Source organism: Myotis brandtii, unplaced genomic scaffold (genome assembly GCF_000412655.1).
Source record: "Myotis brandtii unplaced genomic scaffold, ASM41265v1 scaffold510, whole genome shotgun sequence".
NCBI classification, from domain to species: domain Eukaryota; kingdom Metazoa; phylum Chordata; class Mammalia; order Chiroptera; family Vespertilionidae; genus Myotis; species Myotis brandtii.
This window is the reverse complement of record NW_005369443.1, coordinates 1,191,860-1,211,944: the sequence shown is the minus strand read 5'-3', so window position 1 is coordinate 1,211,944 and position 20,085 is coordinate 1,191,860. Positions and strand designations below refer to the sequence as shown.

The 20,085-nt window shown below is 54.9% G+C and overlaps 1 protein-coding gene across 2 annotated transcripts in view; it reads right to left on the bottom strand.

Annotated features, from left to right (window-relative positions):
• Positions 1-20,085, bottom strand: part of GTF2IRD1 (GTF2I repeat domain containing 1) — a 111,428-nt gene that overhangs the window by 34,633 nt on the left and 56,710 nt on the right. For both annotated transcript variants that reach the window (XM_014548516.1, XM_014548517.1), the window contains exons 15-21: positions 17,586-17,633; positions 16,505-16,570; positions 15,313-15,496; positions 8,468-8,517; positions 5,262-5,345; positions 1,079-1,262; positions 509-537 (exon numbers count right to left, since the gene is read on the bottom strand). In XM_014548516.1, the coding sequence (XP_014404002.1) occupies positions 509-537; positions 1,079-1,262; positions 5,262-5,345; positions 8,468-8,517; positions 15,313-15,496; positions 16,505-16,570; positions 17,586-17,633 (645 nt within the window). The remainder of the gene's footprint in view (positions 1-508; positions 538-1,078; positions 1,263-5,261; positions 5,346-8,467; positions 8,518-15,312; positions 15,497-16,504; positions 16,571-17,585; positions 17,634-20,085) is intronic.

Genomic DNA, 20,085 nt, shown 5'->3' with positions numbered 1-20,085 from the left:
GCAGCCTCTGCTCATTAAGCGTTTGGGAGGTGCAGGACACAGCCACGGGGGAGGTGGAGGGGCTGGATGCCTTGAAAGGGGTCAGGAGGGCATTTTACCATCTGAGGCTGGGTGGGCGCCCCTTACATCTTACTGCCAAGCCCTCCGAGGTTAGAAACCCACCTGCCACCAACCTCAGCTACTCACCAAAGGCACCCAGGGCCCTTCAACCAGAGTGAGGGGCACGGACCCAGCCCTTCCTCTGGAACCCTGGCTGGGCAAAGCTTAAAAGTGACAGGTGCCACCCACGACCCCTTCCTCTGCCTCAGGTTCCAGCTTGGCCTTCCTTCTGCCTCCTGGGATGGTGCCCAGGGGAGGTGGGAGAACAGAAGGGCAGGGGCCTGGCTCCTGCTTCAGGGCCCCACACTCTGTGTCCCACAGTTAGCTTGGCTCCAGCCTCTGGCCCCCAGCACCATGGCCAGCCCCCCATGCCAAGCAGCCCCCCCCTTCCCCGGCCGATGCCTCTTACCAGGCTTTGGGATGAGTCCTTGGAAAGGCCTGGAAGAGAAGCAGAGAGGGGAGTGTCAGGGGGAGGGGCTGGGAGCTCATTAGAAATGTTTGGGGCACATCCAAGACCTACTGCATCAGAATCTGCCACTTTAACAAGATGGGCAGTGATTCATGTGCACGGGACACTGCACAGAAGACGGTGACCGTGGTCTCCTGCAGGCTCTGCCCTGGATGGCTGTGACCTTGAGCAAACAAGCTGTCCCTTTTCCTCCCCTCTGAAGTGGGCCTGATGCCTCGCCCAGGGGCTAGGAGTGCAGTGGGCAGGTGCTGTGGGCAGGTAGAAGGTACCCGTGAAGGCCGTGCCTGCTACAGTGGTTATGATGTGGTGGCTGGTCTCACCTCTGGGGGCCCTGTGCACCCCGACTGGCCTGCAGTCCTCCCCCCAGCCCCCAGGACCCAGGTTGAAACTGGGACAGCGGCACCATCCTGCAGGGAGGGCAGGACGAACCAGAGAAAAGGCCAAGGGTCCCCTGTGCAAGCCCCCACCCACGCTACCATTGCCTCCTCACCCGGCCTCTTCCCTTAGTACCTGGTGACTGTGAACTTGATCTTGTCAGCCACCGCGAGGATTCTCTCCAGGTTTTGGGAACCAAAGGTGCAGGGCTTTCGGAACGGGATTCCCGGGGGCAGCCCCTCAATGATCACCGAGCCGGGGTTACTCTTGATGCGCTTGTAGGGGACCTGGACCGGGTACTTGATGCCCAAGGCTTCCCCTGTGGATGACGGACGGAGGAAGCGTCATTAGGAGCCAGAGGCACCGCTGGTGTGAGGATGGGAGGTGTGTGTGGGGGCTTCGTGCACGAGTGCGAAAGAAACCTGTCATTTAGTACCAAGGAAAGGCACCATCAGTGGGGGACTGGGAGTGAGGGGGTGTGTTGTGCAGGAGGCCTCGGGGGTCAGGTGTGTGAGTCTGTGCCTGGGCTGAGGAGGGGGAAGGGGACGTGTAGCTACGGCTGCGGGGGGAGAGGGCAGTGGCTAATATTTCTCAGCATCCTCCCCTGCGAATCTGAAGGCCCACCTAGAGGATGTACCTGGTGGGCACAGCTGCCCTTCCCATAATGCCTGACCCTCCATCAGCTCCAGGGCTCTGCCTCCCCCTAGTTCAGGACTGGCCTGGCCAGAGAGGGCAGATGGCATTTGGGGGCAAGGAGAGCAGCTTGAGGCCAGCCAGGGTGCAGCTCAGACCTCGGGGCCCTCTTCCCACATCTGAGCATTGGTCTCCTTCCTGTCAGCAGGCCTCTGTGCAGGCTGTGGTATTCCCATCCCAGGGACGGTGCTTTGTCAGACAGCAGGCCTAGAGGCAGTCCTGGGCTGAGGAGGTGGAACTGCCCGGCTGGTCCTCCGTGGTTCTTGCCCACGGGGACCACGGACCAGGTGCAGGCACCGCAGCCCTGGATGCTGCGAGGCTGACTTGAACGTTCATGGCTCTCCCAGCCTTAGATGGGGTCCAGCTGGAGACCCACTCGGGTGGTCTGAGCTCACGGCGGCCCTCCTGAGGGGCTGGCTGAGAGCACCATCTTCAGTGCCACAGGAGGCCCCATGAAGACACACTGCAGCCATCTCCACGTGTCTTGCACTAGAAAGAACAGCTGAACTGTCTGTGTGCAATAAACTAGTTCTTATCTCACGGACACTGAGAATGCCAGAACTTGCCTCATTTCCCTTTCTGTTCAGACACCATGAAATGTACCATTTTGAAGTGTACCATCCAGTGGTTTTTCATATACACATGAGGTTGTGAAATTATCTCTACTATCTAATTCCAGAACATTTTCATCGCTCCAGAAAGAAGTCCCGTGCCCATTAGCAGTCACCCCCCTCACACCCTCTCCCCAGGCCCTGGCAGCCACTAATCTACTTTCTATCTCTATGGATGTCCAGTCTACTTTTACTCCTTCGTCTTGATTTTGTTGCTCACTAGTTTATAGGCTATTACAAAGAGATCCCTTTTGAAATAAAGAAAATTCAGACAGAGAGGAAAATTTATACCCATAACCCACGAGTGGGAACACTGCCATCCCCACTTCTCCTCTCGCCTCCAAAACGGCTCTTGCCACAATGACCGATGGCCTCCATGTTGAAACCCTGTAGACACTTGCCTCTTTTGGCAAAATCCAACACAGATGCCCGCTTCCTCCTTGAGGCCTTCTCCTGGGCGTCCATGACCCCGCACTTCCCTGGTCTCCCTCGTTCTGGCCACTCCCCCTCCTCCTGGACCTGACTTCTAAACACAGCCCTCTTGGCCTTCAATCTGGATCCTCTTTTGCCCCTTTTGCACCCCCTGTCGTGTCTCCTCTACTCCCATGCCCTAGTTTTTATTTTTTTAAGACACAAGTGTCTTTATTTACTTTTTTAAATATATTTTTATTGATTTCAGAGAGGAAGGGAGAGGGATAGAGAGATAGAAACATCAATGATCAGAGAGAATCATTGATCGGCTGCCTTCTGCACGCCCGCCACTGGGGATCGAGCCCACAACCTGGGCATGTGCCCTTGGCCGGAATCGAATCTGGAACCCTTCAATCCGCAGGCCAATGCTCTATCCACTGAGCCAAACCGGCTAGGGCGACACAAGTGTCTTTAAACACTTTTTTCTTTCTTCTTCTTTTTAAAAATATGCTTTTATTGATTTTAGAGAGTGAGGGAGAGGGAGAAAGAAACAATAATTGGCTGCATTCTGCACACCCCCTACTAGGGATGGAGACCACAACCTAGGCATGTGCCCTGACTGGGAATCGAACCGGTGATCTCTCGGTGTATGGGACGATGCTCAACCCACTGAGCCACATCAGCCAGGGCCCATGACCTAATTTCTGGTTCCAATCCAGATACCCTTCTGAACAGCAGACTTCCTCTCCACTCACTCCTCAAACTCAGAGTCCCAAATGGAACCCATTACTTCCTCCCTAACTCCTCCCCTCAGTGATGGCACTGCCCCTTCTCCCTGACAGGTGGGTATCCACCTGTCTCTGGTGTGCCATGTGCTCTATCCACTCCCCCTCACCCATCATGGTGACAGATCCAGGTACCCAATGAGCATGTGGCGTTTCCCTGCCACAGAGACTGGGTAAGGAATGGACATAGGACTCAGTAGGGACCAATGAGAAACAAGAGGAGAGCTCAGGGAATTCTGGGAAAGAAACAACCTGGCTCTCTTGGGAAAGCCTATGGAAGAGCCAGCCCTCTCCTTCCTTCCAGGCTGTGCAGATGGGGTGTCTGAACCCGCTGCGGCCATTCTGCCAAGTGGGAAGCCGGCCTGAGATGCTGCTGACACTGTGGAAAGACACCAAGGGTATTCCTGGGCTGCTGGATCCAGCTGACCCTGAAGGCCATCCCTCTGCTGGACCTCCCATGTTAGGAGTTTTGGCTGACTATACTGTCCAAAGATAGCTGCACCGATTTTCCTCCCACCCCACATGCTCCTCTTACAGTGTAACCTCTACATCCCCCCACAGAGAACTGGGGATGGGGCTCCGTAACTGCCTCAACCTGTACAGGACAACAGAGGTGACGCTGCACCACCTCTGAGGCTGGGTCATAAAAGGCAACACAGCTTCCACCTGGCTCTCTCTCAGGATGGTGCCTCAGCAGCCCTGGCTGACAAGTAGGACTCTAGCTACCCTGGAGTCACTATGCTGGAAAGCCCCCGTGAAGGGATCTCATAGAAAATGAGAGAGATGCCGAGGGGCCCAGCTGTTCCCGCACCAGCAGTTTCCCCAGCCCGGGGAGCAGACAGGTGAGCGGGAAGCTGTCCAGGTGATCCCAGTCCCGGCCACCTCTGACTGCAACCTTGGGAGAGACCCTGAGTGAGTTGACTCACTGACGCCAATGAGAGATAATAAATAGTCATTGTTGTTTAACCCCCTTTATTGTTCAAGCCAGTTTTAGTTTGTTTTTGTTACTTGAGCATCTTCACTGATTCCTCAAGCCAGGACTCAACTAGAGGCCTCCCCGCTCCCTGCCAACTCAACACCAGGGATTCTCTCTGAGCACATCTTAGCTCCACCCACTTTCCTCCAGTACCGAGGCCAGGGCCCCGCCCAAGAGCATCACTCTGGCCTGGACTCCCACTCCAACCTCTGAACTACCACCCACCCCTTGCCCTCCTGAACCCATTCACTTTCTTCACAGAGACCAGGAAGATACATCAAAAGCGCAAAGTGGCTCGTTCCTTCACTCTTCCCAACAAAATACAAAGCCGATACCATGATCAGCTCTGCTTCCTGGCCAGCTCCATGGGGTCTCTCCTCCCTCCACCTCCACCTCCCAGCACCCTCCCCTTCTGAGGACAAGCCTCAGGGCCTTTGCACACACCATTATCTCAGCTGGAATGTCCCTCCTTCACACTTTGCTTAACTCCTTAACTATCCTTCAGTTCTTTCTTCAAAGAGGCTCTCCTTGGCCCCCAACTTAAGGTAAGCACCCATGCTATTCTCTCTGGAACAGCCTGCTCATTTCCTGTGAATTACACCTTGCTATTAGGTTCTGTGTAGTTGCTGAATGTCTCTCTTTTCCCTGATCTATGAGGCCCGTGAGGAGAGGGGCTGTGCGTTTCCTTCACTGCTGCATCTCCAGGGCCCGGTACACGGTAACTGCTCCAGCAATATTTATAAGCGGATGAATGGTTTTCCCAGAGGTGACCACGATGGGCCTGGGAAACGCCGGCCTCTTCCCACCCTGCCCGCTTCCCTCCACCCGGCGCCCGGGCTCACCGTATTTCTTGTTGAACAGATCCTGGACTTGCTCCCTCAGCGTGTTGGCAATGTCGATCCGGGAGAGTCTGGCATCATAATTTTCTGCAAAGTGAAGAACAATTATGGATTGGGGCTGTTAAAAGGCACTTAGTGACTTTTAAGGAATATGATTTTCTAATTACGGGCCCTCCTTCTCTGGCAATTACCAGATCCTTGGAGCGGGCCCCTCGGGTCCTTCAGAGCTAACATCTCAACAGAGATGCGTGTTTTTCCGGAAGGACGCACACTGTTACAACAACAGCAATGAGTCGGAAATTGAGTTAATTGTTGACATTTGAAAACCACCACAGTGATAAACAAGCCTGGAGGGGGAGACACCACGAAGAGGACTGGTTCCTGCACCACCTGCGCCACGGTGGGCTCGGAGCAGGGACACACGAGCTCAGGTGACTGGGTGGCCCCCCGAGGGGCAGGGAGCCGGCCCAGCAGCTCTCAGTGCTCACTCACTCACCCCAAGGGTGTGTGTTAAGGAGCCTGTATGCCAGCACGTGCCAGGGGGACCCCTGATGGGCCCCTGCCCATGGGGAGACTGTAGCCTGGCACTGCCTCATGAGAAGGGAAGGTGAAGGAGTGGATCTGGACCCCAGCCCACTAGGAGGACTGGGTAGGAGAAGCCTTGGGGTGCAGTGAGAGACGCCACTCCCCTCATCACAGAAAGTTCCCGCTGCCCGGGAAGGAGTGAGAGACGGCAGTGAGCAGCCACCCCTCTGGGGTCTGGGTCCTATCTCTCGGGCTCCCCCACCTCCGGGGCTGGCCCTCCTGCCACTGGTCTCGCTGACCCGTTTTCTCCTCAGAGCCACAGCGACCACCTAGGGCCCACCTAGGAAATGCCCACTCACTCACAGTCACCTTCTCTAGAGAGCGGGGGCCCTCCTTGCCCTTGCGACATCCCCTCCGCTGACTTCCAAGCATAAGAGCAAGGCTGACTGCCTAATATAGAGTGGGCAGGGCAGCTGACTTCCCAGGTGGATAGTGGGCGGCTCCTGCACCCTGTGGAACCCCCGCCCCCGACACACACACCCCAAAACCCCCGTGGAATCTCTCACTCAAAGCTGGCAGGCTACAGCCCATCCCCACTGCCAGCCCACCTTACCCAGGCCCCCAGGCTCTGAGGTTGTAGCCAGCCCCACCCCTAGAGTGGGCCTCCACACCCAAGCCAGGTCAAGGTCATGGTGCTGGGACAGTGGACCCCATCCTGAGCTGCAACCTTACCTTGAAAGCCCTGTCTCTTCAGGTTCCTGTCCACAAAAAGGTCCCCTGAATCCCTCTCTGGGGGCGGGTTGGGGGGCGGGGAGGAGAGCCAGGGTGAGCAGGCAGCTAGCTCCTGAGACCCAGGGACAAAGGTGGAGTAAACCAGATGGAGAGGGCAGTTGGGGAATGTCAGGGGAGGGCAGAGGAAGCAGGAGGGGTGGTGGCAGAAGCCTGGGACCCCTCCCACGCCCAGCCCGCACCTTAGCCCATGACCCTGTGCAGGGTACCTTGGCTGTCCGTGATGGGCTCTTTGACTCCTTCGGTGAGCAGCTCAGGCCTGGAAAATACAAGTGGGGCTATCACCAAGGTCCCTCCAAGCCTCCTTCATCCTGCACAGACCGCCCCTCTGAGCCTCAGTCTACACATCTGTGCAATGGGCTCTTCTGCCTTTGGACAGTCCAGGTCTGGGGTCCCTGCCCTTCTCCTTGCAGTTGTCCTGCTGATCCATGTGTGAGATCTGGGCCGGGTGTGTGTGTGCGTGTGCATGTGCGAGTGTGTCTGCGCCGGGCTCTGAGGATTCAGGCGGGAGTGAGACCAGCCTGGTCCTGGCCTGGTGGGGCTGACACCTTTCCTCTCAGTTCCAGGACGCTGCCTGACTGCCACTATCCGGGGTCAGAGCACATGGTCTGGGGAGTCCCCAGAGAACCGGCTGTAAGTGTAGGAGCCACCGGGGATGACTATGGGGCAAGTTCTCGGAGGCATAAGGAAGGCCCGAGTTTCTGGCTGAAACCTGAGAGCTGCCATTTCACTTTGGAGTCAGGGGCCTCGGGGACCAGGCCCAGTTTTCCACTGATGTCTGCATCTCCACAGACTCCACAAAGCCCTTCCCAGACATGAGGTAACCGCCCCACGTCCTTGAAGCAGGCACTGCTTCCATCATCCCATTCTCAGGGCCAAGAGACTAGGAGTGAGAGACGGCAGTGAGCAGCCACCCCTCTGGGGTCTGGGTCCTATCTCTCGGGCTCCCCCACCTCCGGGGCTGGCCCTCCTGCCACTGGTCTCGCTGACCCGTTTTCTCCTCAGAGCCACAGCGACCACCTAGGGCCCACCTAGGAAATGCCCACTCACTCACAGCCACCCCTAGGGCTCCCCAATAGGCACTCCGACGGTGGTTCCCTGTCCCCCCACTGACGCTACACTTGATCTCAACCGACAAGCTGCGAAGTGACACTGCACCCCCACAGATGGGAGGGGCAGAGCCTCCCCCTCAGAGCCTGGCCGGTCCGGTTTCTGTTTCTCAGGTATGGTCCACTCTTCATGCTTCCTCTCTCTACACACTCACCTCCTCCCATCCCTTCTTGGCTCAGCCACAGCTCCCCTTCTCTAGAAAGCAGGGCCCTCCTTGCCCTTACGACACCCCCTCCTCTGACTTCCAAGCATAAGAGCAAGGCTGACTGTCTAATATAGAGTGGGCAGGGCAGCTGACTTCCCAGGTGGATAGTGGGCGGCTCCTGCACCCTGTGGAACCCCCGCCCCCGACACACACACCCCAAAACCCCCGTGGAATCTCTCACTCAAAGCTGGCAGGCTACAGCCCATCCCCACTGCCAGCCCACCTTACCCAGGCCCCCAGGCTCTGAGGTTGTAGCCAGCCCCACCCCTAGAGTGGGCCTCCACACCCAAGCCAGGTCAAGGTCATGGTGCTGGGACAGTGGACCCCATCCTGAGCTGCAACCTTACCTTGAAAGCCCTGTCTCTTCAGGTTCCCTGAATCTGGGGGCCGGGGGGAGAGAAGCCAGGGTGAGCAGGCAGCTAGCTCCTGAGACCCAGGGACAAAGGTGGAGTAAACCAGATGGAGAGGGCAGTTGGGGAATGTCAGGGGAGGGCAGAGGAAGCAGGAGGGGTGGTGGCAGAAGCCTGGGACCCCTCCCACGCCCAGCCCGCACCTTAGCCCATGACCCTGTGCAGGGTACCTTGGCTGTCCGTGATGGGCTCTTTGACTCCTTCGGTGAGCAGCTCAGGCCTGGAAAATACAAGTGGGGCTATCACCAAGGTCCCTCCAAGCCTCCTTCATCCTGCACAGACCGCCCCTCTGAGCCTCAGTCTACACATCTGTGCAATGGGCTCTTCTGCCTTTGGACAGTCCAGGTCTGGGGTCCCTGCCCTTCTCCTTGCAGTTGTCCTGCTGATCCATGTGTGAGATCTGGGCTGGGTGTGTGTGTGCGCGTGTGCATGTGCGAGTGCGTCTGCGCCGGGCTCTGAGGATTCAGGCGGGAGTGAGACCAGCCTGGTCCTGGCCTGGTGGGGCTGACACCCTTCCTCTCAGTTCCAGGACGCTGCCTGACTGCCACTATCTGGGGTCAGGGCACATGGTCTGGGGAGTCCCCAGAGAACCGGCTGTAAGTGTAGGAGCCACCGGGGATGACTATGGGGCAAGTTCTCGGAGGCATAAGGAAGGCCCGAGTTTCTGGCTGAAACCTGAGAGCTGCCATTTCACTTTGGAGTCAGGGGCCTCGGGGACCAGGCCCAGTTTTCCACTGATGTCTGCATCTCCACAGACTCCACAAAGCCCTTCCCAGACATGAGGTAACCGCCCCACGTCCTTGAAGCAGGCACTGCTTCCATCATCCCATTCTCAGGGCCAAGAGACTGAGGCATCGGGAAGGTTAGTAACATGCCCAAGACCCCGCAGCTCCAGGGGCAGAGTGCAAATAAAGTGCCCCTCTCCCCCCCACTGCAGCCTCTCCAGCTGAGGGACACCCCCTCCCCACGTGGACCTCTGTTTTCTCATATGAAATGAGAGAGTAACCCTGTCCTGGCTCAGACAGAGGGGAGCAGGCCTTACAAATCCAAGTCTGAGGAGACAACGCAGGACTGTGGAAGTTACTTCGGCCTGGGCGTCGGGGGTCCTGCTCCTGACCCCCCTAGGTGACTGTGGGGACAGCATTCTACCTTCCGAGCCTCAGTCTCCCCATGAGGAGAAAGGAAGAGGTGGTGGTGGGGGATGTGAATACAGTCTGAGGCCTTTTCCAGCTCCCGAGACTGTGGGCCAAGGCAGGCTGTGCCTCCTCCCTTCCGGGCCCCAGGAGCCCAGCCCTGTGCCAGGGACTGAGCTAATGCCGATGCCTGCTGCCAGGACAGGCATCAAGTCCTCATCCGCTGGCCGCCTGACCTGGTGGCAGAGTGCCCTGGGAGTCTGGCCTCTGGCCTCACTCCCAGGCAGGGTCTCTGTGTCACTGCTCGGCCGCCTCTGTGACGGAGAGCTCATCACCTTTGTGGGCGGCCTCCCCACAGACCCCTCCTCACACTAGACCCTGGTCTGCATCCCTTCCTTCCCTTCAGGAGGTTTGAAGTGGCTGTTACCTGTCCCACTCCTCCAGGCCCTCAGCTCTCCTCTGGCCGGCCGGCCTCCCCAGCACCCTCAGGCTGCCACAGACCCCCACCACCCGGGCAGGCCCGCGCTAGCTGGACCAGGCTGCACTGAAAATGGGGCATTTAGAGTCAGTGCTGTGTGAGAGTTAGTCTGGTCCTTGTCCCAAGTTCCCAGGAGAGAACCTCTAAATCTTTGGAATTTCTGGAATGACAGAGGAGTGTCTGTTATTCATGGTGAGCCTCTGGGATCACACCTATGTTTATGCTAATAAGCTGACTCAGGATTCAGGAAGAGCAAGCATGTGATTAGTGGACTGGGGCTACCAGCCACCTGACATCAGCTCAACCTCCTGACTTCTCGTGGGTGTGGGGGAGGCTGGAGACAACCAAGCCTACATAATGCATCCCAGTACACTGTGGGCACTGAAGCTCGGTGCAGAGGCCTGGTTAATAAATCGATGTGCTGAGAGCGTGCCATGCCCTGATTTCATGGTAGAGGGTGTGGAGGAAGCTCTGTGCCCAGTGCCCTCCCAGACCTCACCCTTTGTGTCTCTTCAATTGGCTGGTCCTGACTTGTATCCTCTATTTAAAACTGTGATCCTACTACAGCCTCCCCTGAATTCTGTGAGTTGTTCTAGATAATTATTGAACCTGGGGTAGTCATGGGAAGCCAGTTACTCAGAAGTGTAGGTGGCCCAGGGCCCCTTGGACTTGTGGCTGATGTCTGAAGTGGGGATGCTCTTGTCTTGCTGGGGTCTGTGCCCTGACCCTGTGGGACCTGCTAACTCGGTGGTCAGCATCAGAACTGCACCCTGCACCGCAGCACTACATTCAGACAGAACCTCCCCCCACTGCTCCCTGGACCTCAGTCTCCCACCGAGAAACTCCACACATAGCTTTAAACTTCTAAAGGGTGTTTAAACTTTGGAGAATTTGATAAAAGCAAGGGACTGTTTCTCAAGAAAAAGGCACAGAAGAATACAAAAATTTGCATACAAGTTCAAGGATCTGGGTTAATAATGTTTTTTGACAAAAGGTTTAGAAAGTTTAATTTGATTTTTGTGCCAACTCAAATTACTAGGTAGTGGTTGCATGGAGTATTGCTTAGAAGGCTGTGGAGGTCAGGTTCAGGAAGTGTCAGAAAGTGTCAATCAATTAGTGATGTCTCCTGCAGGTGATAATTTCTCATTTATATAAACATATCTATATTATAAAAGTCCTGTGGTCCTAACCCTGTAATGACCAAAGACTGGAGCGGGTGGGCGGGTCTGTGAGCACAGCAAGGCACATGGGTGGGCGGGACTGTGCGATTTCACGCGCTGGGCTTCTAGTATGTATATGTATGTATGTATGTATGTATGTGTATACACACACACACACACATATGGGCTGAATTGTGTCTCCCCAAACTTCATATGTTGAAGCCCTAACTCTCAGTACTGCAGAATGTGACTATTGGAAAACAGTGTCTTTAAAGAGGTGATTACATTTAAATGAGGCCATTCTGACCGGTGCCCTTGAAAGGAGAGATTAGATCTTGCAGAGAGAGGTACCAGGGACGCGTGTGTACAGAGAAAAGACCACCTGAAGATCCAGGAAGGAGGTAGCCATCTATCTGCGAGCCAAGGAGAGAGGCCTCAGGACAAACTAACCCTGCCAACACCTTGATCTTGAACTTCTAGCCTCCAGAATTGAGAGAAATAAATTGATGTTGTTTAAGCCACCTAGACTGTAATACTTTATTATGGCAGCCCCAGCAAACTAATATTCATATATTCAAACTAATATTCATATATACATACATACATATATGCACATATATGTATATCTATTGAGATGTATTTCACATAACATAAAATTCACTTTTAAAGCGTGCCAATCAGTGGTTTTACTATATTCACAAAGTTATTTATGTAGCCACACTTCTATCTAATTCTAGAATCTCACCTCCCAAATGTATCCTTTTTATAAGTAAGATTAATGAGAAGTGGCTATTTTTCACTTAATTGTCCCAATAGTATTTTTGCTAATTTTTAAAATGAGGAATGCTATAATAAAGATACTTGAGTGCTCAATCTCTCTCCTCCAATCATCTCTTAAAACCATCCCAAACAGTCTTTCATCCCCTCACCCCACCTGTTGCACTGGATGAGGTTAATCTCCCACTGGAATCACTTTCTTCACTTGCCTTTCAGGAAACTGGAATTAAAGTCACTTTTAAAAACTGCTACATTTTTGCCCTGGCCAGGTGGCTCAGTCACTTAGAGCCTCATCCTGTACGCCAAAAGGTTGCGTGTTCGATTCCTAGGGCACATACCTAGGTTGCAGATTTGATCCCTGGTTGGGGCGGGTGCAGGAGGCAACCGATCAATGTGTCTCTCTCACATGGATGTTTCTCTCTCTTCCCCCTTTTCTCTCTCTCTAAAAATCAATAAAATACATACCCTCAGGTGAGGATTAAAAATAAATAAATAAATAAAATAAAATGGCTATATTGTTAAAGAAATGGACTCCTCATACAGGTAACCCCATAGATAAATCTCAGAAGCTAAGTGAAGGAAGCCGACGCCAAAGACTGCACACTGTCTCACTCCATTTACATGACATTCTCGAAAAGGCAAAATGATAGTGGAACGCCGACCAGTGGCTGCCAGGGGGTGAGGGCTGCCAACAAAGGGGGCACAGGAAAGTTTTTGGAAACTGCTTTGTATCTTGATTGTGGTAGTGGCTTATGAGACTTAGTTTGTCTAAGTTCAAAGAGTTGTACATTTAAAAAAGGCGAATTTTATTGAATGTAAATTAAACCTCAATCAGCCTGACATTTTAAAAAAAAACACCAAACCCACATTGACTAAGTTCTTAGAGTGCCAGGTTCTTTGCTAAGCTTTGACCTCTACTGCTATCCCATGAAGTGGTACAGTGCACCCCATGTAACACCCCAAGGACCCTGCTGTAGGTCACTGGGAGTAACGACTAAGATCCGGGAGACCACCTCTCACTGCCACAGAGCCACCAGCCTCACGTATTTCTCAATATAAAATAGCACTAAACAATGCTCAGGTGTCCTGGTTGGGTAGCTTGGTTGGTTAGAGTATCGTCCCAATATGCCAAGATTGTGGGTTCTATCCCTGGGTCAGGGCACATACAAGAACCAACCAATGAATGCACAGATAAGTGGAACAACAAAGAAATGTTTCTCTCTTTCTCTGTGTCTCCCACTTTCTCTTTCTCTTCCTTCCTCTCTCTCTCTAAAATCAATAAATTAGAAAAACAAACTGCTTAGGAGCACAGGGGAGAGACTGCTTCTACAGGTGAACAGCAAGAAAAGTCGGTTCACGTGGATTTGCTGTTGATTTGGTTCCTACCTTTGAGCCGCCCAAGGGCTTCAGTTCTGGGTTTAAGGCGATGAATGTGGCAAGCTGTCTCCAGGTGCACGTAGCCTCCCAAATGCTGATAGCTCCAACTCTCTGTCCCCACCCTGACCTCTCCACTGAGCATCAGGACTGTCTGTCCTGTTATCCACCTGCTGTATGTCCCTCCCTGAAAGGCCCAATGAATCTCAAACTAACACATGTCAGACCCAGCTCTTTATTTTTTTAATTTACAATATATTTTCATTGATTTCAGAGAGGAAGGGAGAAGGAGAGAGAGATAGAAACATCAATGATGAGAAAGAATCATTGACTGACTGCCTCCTACATGCCCCACACTGGGGACTGAGCCTGCAACCCAGGCATGTGCCCTGACCAGGAATCGAACCGTGACCTCCTGGTTCATAGGTCGCTCAATCACTGAACCACATCAGCCGGGCCAGACCCAGCTCTTGACTACGGCCTCCACCCACATCATCTCCATCTCAGAAAATGGCATCAGGGCCAGCCCGGGTGCTCAGCCTGCAACCTTTGAGTCAGTCAGGCCTCTATTCCTCTCACATACCACACCTAACGTATCAGCGAATTCTTCAAAATACTCCCTGACTCTGACAACTTTCAGTACTCCCACCCCACCTTTACCCAGTTCAAGCTGCTGCCCTGTCCCCTGGCCAGAGTGAAGCCTCCTCGCTGGTCCCTGCTTTTGCCCCTGCCCATACCCCCAGAGTCCCCTCTGCCTCACAGTTGGAAAATAAAAATAGGCCATAACATGTCACTCTCCTCAAAACCTCCCAGTGAGTTCTCACTAAGTGTGAAATAAAATCCGAACTCTTTAAGCCAGCCCAAGACCCTGTGTAATCATCATATTGTCATTTTATTCAGTGAGATGGGCCAACTCAAGGGCAGGACTTGGTGGCATTTGCTGCCATAGCATAGCCGGGCACATGGTTGGCTCTCAAGCTGTATTTGTTGAAGGAAGGAACCAGGTATCCTCTATGTTCGCCTCCTGAAGCTCCACCTTCCCTGCCTCTCCTGATGCAAACCAGGTCCCATGGGAGAGCTCCCCTTCCCGTGCTCCGTCACCAGCTGCCACTCTAGGTGTGAAGACCACCTCGAACTTCCCAACTCCTCTAAGGGGAATACACCCTTCAGAGTGGGTGCAGGGTAGCGAGGGTCAATGGTGGGGGGGTGTAAGGAGGGGGCATCTGTAATACTTTCAACAATAAAGATTTTAAAAAAAGTCTTCTCTTACTTGCCACTTTCAACCAAACCAAACCTAAATTTACAAGACATAACAGTAACACGGAGAAGCAACAAACACAGAACAGGTCCTCCCCAAAGTCCTCCCCCGCCTTTCAAAAATTAATAGCTCCTCCACCTCCTCCGGAGGGACTTTATGCCACACAGCTCCCCTGGGCTCTCGCTGACAACACTGAAATGCCCGAGGAAACAAGAAGGACCTGGAAATGCCACAGCCATCTCTTCCAATCCCTGGATAATGGACGCTGCCCTCAGCAGTGCCCTGATGCCCCCTGACCCAGGTCACCATCACCTCTTCCCACAGGATGCTCAGAATGGTCCAGGAGAGCCAGCCGGCGGGCACATTCCCATTCCACGTGCTGGCAAACTGGAGACGGAGAGACTGGCAGGCCTGGGCTGGGCCTGGATAACCTTGTGCCTGCACAACTGGGCCCAAACCCCAATGAACACCCCACTCTTTAAAACAAAACAAAACAAAATAAAACAAAAGTCTAAAGAGGGAGATGGCAATTGGATGCTGCTCCTGGATGCTGGGAAAGCCCGGAGGGCCAGCAAACCTGGCCAGGCCTTACCTCCTTTGCATAATTTTTTAAATATATTTTTATTGATTTCAGAGAGGAAGGGAGAGGGAGAGAGAGAGAGAGAGAGACATCAATGATGAGAGAGAATCATTGATTGGCTGCCTCCTGCACGCCCCACACTGGGGATCAAGCCTGCAACCTGAACATGTGCCCTGACCGGGAATCGAACCATGACCTCCTGGTTCATAGGTCAACGCTCAACCACTGAGCCACGCTGGCCGGGCAAGGCCTTACCTCTTAATGACGAACTGGATGCTGTTGCTGGCCTCCAGGATCTTCCGGAGCTTGGCAATCCCGAAGCAGTTGGGCCTGCGGAGGGAGATGCCTTCAGGCAGCCCCACCACAAACAGCTCCTCTGGGTACATCAGGAACTTGGAGTAGGGCACCTTGACGGGCTCCGAGATGCCAATGGCCTTGGCTGCAGAGACACAGCTGCTGTAGGGCCACCAGAGCTATGGGACCACCGGCCTCAACTCCTGCCTCCCCCGTCTGCACGGGGGGCCACAGGTGCCAGAGCCCTTTTAGAGTCAGCACTTAGTTGAGCCTTTCTAACCTTCCGGAGAGGTGAGTACTGCTACCCAGTCCCCAGGCAAGAGACCTGGAGCCCAGACGGGACGTGCCTCATCTCGGGTCCCAGAGCCCCAGAGGGGAGGTATGTGAATCCCACACTCGTGCTTGCTCCACGCCCTCACACCCAGGCAGTGCAGGAGAAACCACTGCCAGTCGGTGAGACCTGGCGTTGGCTCCTCCCAAGACCATGTGTCCCTCTGTTGCCAGAAAAGCCCTCCAGAGGGTCCTCTGCCACCATAAAGAACCCCAAAACTCTGTGTGGCCTAACACCATGCTTTGGGGAGAGGACAGGGCTGAGGTCCAGGCCAGGTGCTGCCTCTGCCTAGTTGTGGGGCCTCAGAGAAACCATGTCACTTCACCAGGCCTCAGTCTCCTCATCTGTGAAATGGGTATTAGGACACAAGGATTTTGTGAGATGGGACGAGAGAATCTGTGAGAAGCACTTAGCCAGTGCCTGGCAAACCACAGGCGCTTAATAAAGAACAGCTTTCCATCCTGCCTCCCCATCCTCTCCTGGTCTCTCTAGTAGGAAAGTCCTTGCTATGTAACGAGTCCTCCTGAGGACCCTGAACGACGGTGCCCATGAGGACAGAGGGGCCGTTCTTACAGTGGAGTAAGGACCTCTCCCACCGGAGGCTGAGGCGGATGGGTGCGCGTGAGCCTGCTGGCTGAGCAGGCCAAGGTGCAGCATGTAGAGATGGGGTTCTCTGGCAGTGCCTGTCTCCCTGGCTGCCCCATCCCTTTCCCAGTGGGTCCCAGCCCCTTGCTGCCCTCCCCCCCCACCTTGTGCCCAGGCAGGGAGCCGCTGGGATGGGGGGGCCAGGCCAGGCTGCCAATCCTGCTGTTCCTTGCTCACCGTATCTCGTGTTGAAGAGCAGCTCCACTTGCTTCCGCAGGGGCCGGATCACATCGCCGTGGCCGTCTGAAAGGCAAAAGCAGCGTGGAGCCTCCTCAGTGGCAGCAGCACCCTGCTTCTCAGCGCAGGTCCCAGCTCTGCTGGCACCAAGAGTGACCCTGTGGTGGGACCTTGGGATGGGGCAGGCCAGGTAACCTAGTCCTTCAGAAATGGCACCCCCAGACGGGCCTGCAGCTTCCGGGCTCCAATCCTGCTTGTGAAACCCAGTCTAGGGCATCCCCAGGCCGAGCGGAGGTCTGGAAGGTTTTGTGGCCCAAGAATGATAACGGGCCGTTCTAGGTAAAGTGTCACTGCAGACCAGCTCAGCGAGTTACTTAACCAGTTAACTGCCACGATATTTTGAATTTAATTAAAAAAGGTCCGCCGCTTGCCTCTACGGACGCTTATGGCGTACAAATGATTAACTAGTAAACACTAAGCCTGCAAATTGAGGATGCTGCCACCAGGGGGCAGTGGACTTTGGTTAACACCTCGTGGTTCCAGCTGCCTAGCCTGGTTTGGGGAAGTGACCCTTCTCTCCTCTGACACCCACTCATTCATTCCATTGCAGGAGCAGCCACTCCTGAGATGAAACAGGCCCATCCTCACCTTGACCCCCCTTCCTGGCCTATTCTCATTCTCAGCAGGAAGGGAGTGAGCGTGTTCCTAAGAATGAGCATGCCTGATGGACACCAAGCCCATTTTGGGCTTTCGGGCCTACATTGCACTTGCTCAGGAAGACCGACTCAGCCCTCATCCTTAAGATCTTTGTGGGTGATGGGGGCAAACAATTAAGAAATAAAGAAAGGGAAAAAATCTTCGTGGAAAGAAGTGTGTATAAAAACAAAAATCGAAAGCCTTGCCGTTTCCCTTCCCAGAAAGCCCTGCTGTACCTCTGACCAGGTGCCTCCTAGGAAGCAGGTCTGCAAACCTCCCACCTCAGGCCGCCCACTGGTCTCCATCCCCAAACGAGGTGTTGAAGAGAAAGGAGAGATGAGGGGCAGGGGAGGCAGCAGAGATGGGGAGGTGGTCAGTGCCTTACCCTCCACAGGCCGCTCCTCCGGCCGCAGGTCCTCGCTGGGGCCTTTGTCTGAAAGAGAAGAGAGGATGCTGGGAAGCCGCGTTCATCACCTCCTGCACCCTGTGGTGCCAAAGTCAGGTCAGACAGATGAGGAGCGGCAGGCCGGGGGGCTCTGACGCTGGAGCATGGCATAGTGACCCCCAGACGGGATCAGGGATCTTGATTGAGCACAGGCACCCCGCCCTCAGCTTCATGTGAGGAGGGCAGGTTCAGAGACCAGGCATCCCATCACATTTGGCAAGCACCTCCGAGGGCCAGCCCTGTGCCTGTCCATCCTTCCTACTATGCACTACGTTCCGTTCCAGGCACCAAGGACACTCAGGAACAAGACAAAGCCTTGTCCTCCTGGTATGATGCAGACATAACACACATTGGCAGATGGTACTGATGCCATCAAGAGAAACAGAATCAGAGAAGGGGACAGAGGGAGGGGCAGGTGTAGGGCATGGAGCCATCCCAGGTCTGGGGGTCAGGGGGTGGGGCTGATGAGGTGGCACTGGCACCAGCCCAGGCTGCCAGCTATGGGTCCAACCTTGTTTCCAGATGCTTATTGTCCACAGGTAGCAAGGACGCAGGGCAGCAAATGGGAGGTGGCTGAGACTGCGTGGAGGTAGAGGGGGGTCCCTGCTGGCCTGGGGCGTCTGAGGCAGGAGGCTTTCTGCAGGAGGGGACGCCTGGGCTGGACCCCAGTGTCCAGGAAAAGCAGTGGATGGGAGGGACACAGGCAAGGAGCTGGGCACAACATGGGGGGGGGGCGAACTCTGAGGTGATGGGTCTGGGCTGGGGATGACATGGGAATTGTGAGTGGGAGTGGGGTGAATGGGCCGGGTCCCTGATGGGTACAGGCCCTCGGCAGCGGCCTTTATTGCTGGGGCTGAGGAAGGTACGGGGATTTTCACCATTTGTGACAATCAGATGGGAGCTGTGACGTAGGAAGCTCACTGGTGCCTTCACACGCAGTACTAAGCCCTTCAACAGCTCCTTTCAGCCCATGACATGCAGCTGAGCTGGGGATGGTGGAGCAGGTGGACCCAGGTCTGCTCTCCCAGCTCTGGAGAGCGTGCAGTGATGTGGGGTGCAGGGCGCCGTCCCCCTGCCCAGAGCTGAAGGAAAGGGGCTAATCCTGGGAGAGCTGTCAATGGTCAAGGCCCGATCACTGATTGAGGAAGGGGAGCCCACACATCTGGGGTCATCAGGTAAGCCTGGCCTTGGGGCTCAGCCTGGAAGGAGCTGGAAGGTTCTGGAAGGATTCATCTATGCAGCCGACTTGAAAAGGTGGAGGGCCAGCCCCGAGGTTTAGGCCTAACCTTTCCTCAGGGAAATGGACACCCTGCAGGCAGTGCGTGCTGGGTCCACGTGACTGAAGAACTGGCTGTGGGAGAAGAACCAGCCAACAGCTTGCGGTTAATGCCCTGGAAACAGCTCTCAGCCAATGATGGGGGTGATCTGGCAGATCACTAACCCAGCTCCCTCTTCACCCGGCTGCGTCATCTCTGCGCATGACTAGTGGGTCTCATGGGCCCTCCGCTCAGCTGCCTGCAGTGGCCACACCTGATAACACGACTGTCCTGCCTCAGCCCCACTTCCCACCTGGTGTTCCCCGACCTCCTCCCAAATGAATCAATGCACTGCTCTCGGGCCAGCTTCTGGGGGACCCACTAATACGCTGGAGAGCAGGGCAGACAGGAAGACAGGAGTCTGGTGGGGACAGAGGGACAAGCAGGGCCACCAGGGAGGGGTCCCTGTGCAGGTGCCCGTGACAAGGAGGCAGGAACTGTGTCTATCCTAGGATGCAGAAAGCTGCCAGATGGTGATGATGCCACACCTGGAACACCTGTTTAGTTCACCAGGTGGCCTGTGAGGCACAGGAGAGGGGAGACCGGGCCCAGAGTCTGCCCCTGCCATGAGCTGTCCATGTTGCAGTGCCAACACCCCCTTCTCTCCCCTGGCAGTAGCAACAGGTTAGAGCACCAGGCCCTGACCCAGCCATTCACAGGGCCCCAAACTGGGAGTGGCTTATGCCAGCCTTGTTGGCCCCCCCAAATTGGACTAGGTCCTCTCCTGGGGAATCTTTCAAAGGGCGGGGGAGACAAATTAAAAAAAATGATTTATTCTTCCTGGCACACAGGGCAGGTGCTTTGGGGGCCCACATTCTAAATAAGGGAACTTGCCATTGACTCTGAACATTCCTGTCCACAAGCTGACTGCTCCCCATTCAACAACGGGAAACCGGAAACAACCTCAATCAGTGACCACGGGCGTGCCGACACAGTGATACCACGCTGCTGCACAGCTGTCCGAGGTGAGGACACGACGGACAAAGTGTACAAAACAGTAGCCCGTGCATCAGCCTGTGTGCAGTTTCTTGCTGTCAAACCAGGAGGGAGAACCCTTTCCAACAGAAGGGGCACCGTGCTGGTCCATGCCCCCCACCCCCTAGGTCCCTAGGTCGCCAAATTGG